Below are 8,030 nucleotides of genomic sequence, written 5' to 3' on the forward strand. Positions count from 1 at the left end.
GTTGGTGGGGGAAAACAGACCCATACTGAATTAGATTCAAGTTTATATCCTTTCTCCCTCCTGTCCAGATAGTTAGGAACATAAGGAACTCAAGGAAAAGTCTAGTCTTACCAGCACAAGGAATATGGAGATGGAGTTTAGGAGATGGAGTTTAGGACAGCTAGAGCAGTTTGAAATTTTGTTGGTCAGGGATGGTTGTATAAAAGGGAGATTCTGAAGTGTACATGAATGGGTATGGCTCTAACAATAACTGGGAAGGTTGAAAGAACTGAGCAGAGATTTCAGCAGCTGCCTACTACAGGACAAAATGAGTCTGGAGTAAGAAATTGGTAAACCTTGTGTTTTGCACTAGAACCTCAGAGAGATCATGCCTATTAAAAATTTTAAACACTACGTTCTAGTTGTAAGACATAAAACTGAAACAGATGCACTCTAACAAAGCATAAAAATCAATCCTCCCCCAGTTCAAGGTGTGCTCTACCAGTTATTTTTCTGCTAGAACACATCACATAGCTGCTATCATTAACTCAAGAAGAATAAGGAATCAGAGAATTAATAGATTATTGATTCTTCTCTACAAATTTTTGAGATTATTAACTGTTTTAGGGGTTAATTTGCATATCAGGAATTCACACATTACTAAAAGACATGTACAAGATCTTCACTTTAGTATTACACATAACTCCAAATGAAAATGCTGCTTATCAATAGTGCAATAGATAAATCTTGCAAACATAAAGTTAAACAAAAAGAAACCTGTTTCAGAAGAGTACATAAAGGATAATTCTCTTTAATGAAAAATAAATCTATATAGTTAGAAGTCAGAATAGTGGTTATCTTTGGAAAAGGGCATGGAATGAAATGGGGACTGAAATGCTATTTCTCAATCTGGGTACATACTGAATAGATTTCATTGTAACCTATTACCCACAATATTATTATTTTTTTAATTTTGAAAGGCCATTTTTTTCATATGTAAGATTTTTTATATTTATTTTTCAGTTGTATTGGATACAATATCTCTATTTTATTTATTTATTGTTTTATGTGGTGCTGAGGATCGAACCCAGGGCCTTGAATGTGCTAGGCAAATGCTCTACCGCTGAGCCACTACTCCAGCCCCATATGTAAGATTTTAAGGTTAACACGTGAAAATTAGTATCGTAAGTATCAACTGACATTTGACTTGACCTAAGAGAGCTATGACTGCATTAAAAATATCTGCAAAACCTTTGGCATTGAGAATTTTTATTAGATATTCTCTAGAAGGCAGAGAATGATAAGTAAATGAGTTTCTATGTGGGAAGGTTTGGCTTTCTTTTTTTTGTTTGTTTCCAGTTTCAGTAGCACTAGTTGTTAGAAAGGGTTCTAAATGCTGTCATTGAGTAGCATCATTTAAAAATGTCAGGTCATCTTTCAGTAAACAGAATAAGAAACAGAGATAAAGACTAGAGAAAAAAGTAAGATTTATAATCAATATCTTATGGTTTTTTGCTTTAAAATATTTCTGAAGTAAGGAATGTCAGAGTCAGGCAATGATAAAACTTTAAACTTATACTCCACTAAGGATAGTATGCGTATATGTGCGCGCAAGCACCTGCGCACGCACATACATACACACACACAAACTCTTCTTTCACTCTTAAGCGAATTTCACTGATTAAGTGAGAAAATCTGAACTACCTCAACAAATCAAATCAAGCCAATATATAAATTTGTGCCCCATTAATAATTATCTAATTGGATCAGAAAATAGATTAAAAAAATATATAATTAAAGTCCATTACATGACAACAAACTAAATGTCCCTCAATAGATGTTGGGAGAACATTTAATAAAATTCAATACTCATTCCTGATTTTTGAGATGAGTCTCCCTATGTTGCCCAGGCTGATCTTGCACTCCTGGGCTCAAAGGATCCTGCTGCCTCAGCCTCCTGAGTAGCTGTGACTACAGACATAGGAAACATTTCCAATGAAGAAGGAAAGCGACAATAAGGATATTGTATATAACCATTAACAGTCAACAATGTCTGAAAATTCTACTCAATGAAGTAAGGCAAGAAAAAGAAATTAACTGTAAATGTAAGAAGAAAAAACAAACTACTTCATGTTTTAGATTATACAACTACCAAATCAAAGTGAATTCCTTGGAAAGTCATAAAAACTAATGGGACAATACACGGGATGGCTCTGTGCAAAATTAACTTAAAATACTGGTGATACTCAACTAGAAAATGTAACCAAAAAAAATCATCCAAAACAATAGTGAAAACTAACCTAGGAATAATTTTAATAAGAGATGTGGTTTTCCTATGTTAAGAAAACCATCAAGTTTTGCCTTGAAGACCTATGAAGTCACATGTATGCATATACATGCAATGAAAAAAGATCCAGGAAAAACAATTGTTGACAAAGTTCACTTCTAAGGAGGGGGAAGATATGTGGACAAGAGACTAGTTTAATAGGTATGGAGAGGAATAATTGATAACATTCATAGTTTATACTGTATATATCCATACTATTTACATCTCCTGTGCAAAACATTCATTTACTTGTTCAACAATGTCAATAAAGAAAAGTAACAGAAACCTTTATTGAAAGATAACCAAAAAAATGGGCCATATGATTAAAGCAAATTTTAAAAGTGCCTTTGCATTGAGGTAGAGTAGTGTAAGACAGAAAGATGGGACAAATAATACTTCCGTTTGCTACTTATAAGCCAAAGGACTATCTACAAGACTAAGTATCCACCACTTTGATGACTTATTATGGCTTAAGGATCAAGTATACTATGTGAATAGTTAGGCAGTGAGAGAATTAGCAACATCTAAATTAGCATACACCTCTGCTTAAATTAGATGACCTTCTATGTCCATGATGACATGGAACAAATCCTTGTTTCCAAAAGCTGAATGACAGGTTCACAATTCTCTATTGAAAATTATTTTAAAAATTAAATATGGAAGTCATACTTTTTAAATATAATGAAATTAACACAGAAGGTAATGAGTCCAAGACACTGATTGTCTGTTGGACTCATTACCTTCTGTATTAATTTCATTATATTTAAAACAAATACATTTAGGTTTTACAAAAATTAAAGTCCTGCTTATAGAAGTAAATGAAAACAATTATCATTCCAACAGATAAAAGATTGTTAAGAAACATTAACAACATTAACATAAGATTATTAACCAATAAATAGCTATAGTATTAAATGGGGATGAATCAACCAAACACCTGCCTTCGATACCCCATGGGATCAAGATGATTTAAACAGTAAAAACTTGGGTCAAACTCAAGGGAAGATTTTGAATCTTATTATATTTTTCATGTTTGCATAAAGATAAACCTTTTACCTTTGAATTCTAACATTTAAAGATTCAAATAATTAAAATAGCATAAGAACACTTCAAATATGAAAAAGAAATGTAAATATAGTGTTTTAAAATGTGAATTTAAAAATCTAAAAACAAAGATCAAGCACATTTATCTTAAAATCCTACATGTGAACAAATGTAGCCTTTTACGATTATAAAAAATACTATACATAAATAAAAACAAAATTTATTTAGTGTATTTAAAAAAAAAATCATATTAAGGCAACTTTCACAATAAGGCCTTTCTTCTGCCCTCACTGAAAAACATCTGAGATTTCAAATTTCTATCACAAAATTACCACAAAGGTAACTTTAAATTACCTTTTCCATTAGCATTGCCTCTACTGTTCAAGGAAATAAGCATCGTTTTCTTTGTATTAATAGCAACTGCATGGAAAAAACCTCCAAAGGTATACAAAGATTATCTCTCTAAGTGTCATATTTGTCATCGTTTTTATCCGACATACTTCTTAACTCTCTGTAATACTCCTATGTCATCAGGTTTAGGTGTCTATTAAATTCTCCATGCCACTCCATCCATGTGGTAGATTCTAGCCAGACAGAGAAAATGAATGCAGTTAAGCACACATCCTCTATTTTATGAAACTTTATGTCTTTATAAATGAACATATTTTGGGTATAGAATGAAAGGTCATTTCTCTTTTAGCATATCCAGGAATTATTTCTTTGACCAATAGCAAAAAAATCACATTAAAATATTAACATTCTATTTTTCCCATTAAATAAAGTAATTCTCTCATTAAAAGGAAATATATATATATATATATATCTACCTAGGTTTTAAATACTTTTGCTATACTCCACAAATCAATGTTAGATAAATAATGATAAAATATAAGCAGACTAAGAATTTAAAACTGTAATCAAGCCATGGATTTATCTGGGAAACAGATTTCTTAGTTAAAACGATGAACACTAAGTAGATGATGGCTTCTCATAGAAGCCTTCACTTTCCAATTATAACAATTTTATATAAGGGCTTAAAATGTCAGAAACTAGTATGTTCAAGCAATACTTATTATATACTATCTTTTTGTGTTAAAATGCTAAGAATGAAAAAATATAACTTTGATTCTAATATTAGCAAAGAGCCTCTTTTTAATCAAATAAAATAATCAAATATTTAGACATAATTTTTTTTTCATGTTAGTGGTTTAAATATCAGAACCAAGAGAAGTAGTAAAGATATTCTGTTGTTGTTATTTACGATTCAAAACAATGCTTCAGACAAACCAACTTTATAAAGAGTTCTATCATTTCAAAAATACTTTACTTTGGAAAAACTACATTTTGAAAAGAACTTTATTTCTTTTATTTCCCAAACATAGAGTACAGCTCATTTTCAATTCATATGCAATAAAAGCAGTATTTCCCTATTCAGGCACAGTAGGTTTAATTTTGTTCCAAAAGCAGGAAGGCATTAAATAATAAGTATTTCAAAAGTTAGTTGTGCTATTTCTAGAATCAATACTATGATAATGATTGTAAAAACATTTTGCAAGCAGAGCAAAGTAAAACTTAACCTATAGAAAGGGTTCAGGACATGCTACCCCAAAATATGGCATCTTGGCAGATGAGAAAACAGCAGAATCAGGAAGTTATCTCGGGTCTTTGCTTGTCCTTCTCCCTTGAAGCAAGTTGTAACAATTCTCTGACCTCTTTCCAAAATAACCTATGAGACCATCATTCTAGAAGTGTCTACCCTATAACTAGAGGAAAGGGATCTCTGAAGACACAGGGGCACAGAAAAGAAAATAAACAGGCAAGAACAAAGTTCCCCCAGCTTATTACCATTAGATCATACCAGCTTTGTCCAATCATGATTATATACAATTTTTTTTTGCCAAACTTTAGCATAAAAATAAGTTTCCCTGTTTCTTTGGGTGTTCATTGTAGGGCTATATCACATAAAAATTACTATAAATGAATCTGTATGCTATTCTTATTAATTTATCTTTTTATAAATTGCCTCAGCCTTGAAACTTGTGGTGGATATGAGGAAAAAGTATTACTTTTTCTATTCTACAACTCTCAACCTCATATTCTTACATAAATAAGTATTCAGATAAGAGTATATCAATTTAGAGTACACAAGGTACAAATATTCAAACAATGATTTATTACTGAATATTGTTGGAAATGTATTACAGCGAGTCTCAGATAAACACATTAAAATCTCATAATTCAAAATGAATGAGCACAACATTTCAATCATTGGGTATAGACAAAGTTTTTCCTTAAAGATTTCTTTAGTCTTTAGAAGAATGTGATTTACAAAAAGACTTCATATATTACACAAAACAATTTGTATTTGCTATACAAATACCTACAAATTAGCTTTTGTCAATGATCAGATGACTGTGTTGGTTTGTATCTGTGTCTTCCATTCTGTTCCATTGGTTTGTGTGTATGGTTTTTTTAAATTTTTTTTAGTTGTAGATGGACACAATACCTTTATTTTATTTAATTTTTATATGGTGCTGAGGGTCGAACCCAGTGTGTCACATGTGCAAAGCAATCACTCTACCACTGAGCTACAACCCCAGCCCTGTGTGAATGTTTTTGTGCCAGTACCATGCAGTTTTTGTTACTATCGCTCTGTAGTACAATTTGAAGGTGGATATTGTGATGCCTCCTGCTTTGCTTTTTTGGCTTAGAACTACTTTGGCTATTCTGGGTCTTTTATTCTTCCAAATGATTTTAAGATTGTTTTTTTCTTATTCTGTGAAGAATGTCATTGGTATTTGATGGAGATTTCATTGAATCTGTCGATTGCTTTTGTAATGTAGCCTTTTCGATAATAGTAATTCTGCCAATCCATGAATAGTGGGAGGACTTTTCATCTTCTAGTGTCTTTAATTTTTTTCTTCAGTGTCTTATAATTTTCATGAGGTCTTTCACTGCCTTGGTAGGATGGATGGATGGATTGATTGATTGATTGATTTTGAAGCTACTGTGAATAAAACTGCTTTCCTAATTTCTTTTTCAACAAATTCGGTATTGGTGTGTAGGAAAGTTATTGATTTTTGCCTGTTGAGTTTCCTATCCTGACATCACCAGCTTTTTATAAGTCTCTTGTGACTCAGTTACAATGTCAGTCAGCTCTATGTCCTTTTCTCCCTCCTTTCCCTTTGCCTTTTTCCATTCCTTTTTCTTTTTCCTTTTACACTCTGCCATTTTATAACTATAGAACTTAGGATAATATGTTTAATTCTCTGGGGACAAATGCATGGAGTACTGCATACATGCCTACATTAAGGGAGGCTAAGTGGCAGGCCACTCCCCTCATGCTAGGCGTGTGAGCAGCAAACAGCTTACCCATAGGCACAGCCCTGGGCATGAGACCACAGTGTTGCAGTCCCTGTGCTTGCTCCACCGCCCATTCCTCAATTGGTCGCTGCAAGGACAGTTAGCAAAAAATTGTACTGGTGGCTGCCTGTAATCTGCCTAGCTACTGCCCAAGTATATATACATGGTAACTGCAATAAAATCAGATCTGCCCCCCCCCCCCGCCAAAAAAAACCGTACAAACTATACCTATATATCATTTGCTTAATAACATAAATTCTATTTCAATTGCAACAGGGAAGATGTTTTTAACAAAAATTCTCCCAGGTATACTGAAAAGATGTCCCTGAATAGTTTATTCCAATGCATTGAAAAAGTAATTTATTTTTCTCAAGAATTTACACGTTTTCCTCAAATTAGCTAATTTCTGAACTCAATTCCCAACTCTTTACAAACAAGATATGTAAAGGAGTTTCACTTTAATTTAAAAGCAAGTTAAAAAGTGTCAATAAATTAGCATTCACATAGTATCTTAGACTAATATACCTAGCTTGAATACCAGGCTAACAATCCTTATAATGTCAATCATTTTATCTAATAAATAGTATTTAGAATAATATTTCTGGTGTAATGTGTTGAACCATATTTATTTGATATGTATTTTTCTTTATATATTTTATATAAATATCTGTGTTTATTACAGTGATAAAGAGTCAAAATACTGTCATCAATAGACTGTACATTAAAGAATTTGAAAATCAACATATTTTAAAGAAAAATCTACACAGAAACAGAAAACTGAAAACAATATTTATGTTAAAACAAAATACTCACGTAGATGCCCAACCCATCAAAGGATTTTCCCATCTTTCCCTGGTATCAAACTCCATCCTCCATTTCTTTGTGTTGTTTACTCCAGACTGCATGTTATTTCGAGCAGGAACAAAGATCCTGACTTTTCTAGTTTTGATATGCTCTTCTGGAACACCAGTTAATGTAGTGATATCCTAAAGAAAAACAAGCAAACAAATATGTTTCTAACAGTCTATATTCCCACTAATGTACTTTTGTTGTCCCCTATAATCATGCAATTCTATTCAGAGTTATTTATAAAATGAGATAAACTTTCTTGCTTATTTCACTACTATTCGGATATTTTACTACATAAACTGCCATTCTGATAACTGTAAACGGTGTATTTGAGAGGTGGTTTTAGGGAACAGTGGGAAAGGAATCATTAAACAAAATTTAAATCCCTTTGTCCAACAAAGCTTTGGTACTTCCTCATGCCCCCCAAGCACTCCCAACCACCTCCTCCACCCCAAGCACTCCCCACCAC

The 8,030-nt window shown here is 32.4% G+C and overlaps 1 protein-coding gene across 1 annotated transcript in view; it reads right to left on the reverse strand.

The window, feature by feature from the left end:
- Positions 1–8,030, reverse strand: part of Ndufs4 (NADH:ubiquinone oxidoreductase subunit S4) — a 106,699-nt gene that overhangs the window by 20,031 nt on the left and 78,638 nt on the right. The window contains exon 3 of the mRNA XM_015497311.2: positions 7,526–7,698. Coding sequence (XP_015352797.1) covers positions 7,526–7,698 — 173 coding nt within the window. The remainder of the gene's footprint in view (positions 1–7,525; positions 7,699–8,030) is intronic.

The sequence above is a fragment of the Marmota marmota genome, unplaced genomic scaffold (genome assembly GCF_001458135.2).
Source record: "Marmota marmota marmota unplaced genomic scaffold, marMar, whole genome shotgun sequence".
Taxonomy (NCBI): Eukaryota; Metazoa; Chordata; class Mammalia; order Rodentia; family Sciuridae; genus Marmota; species Marmota marmota.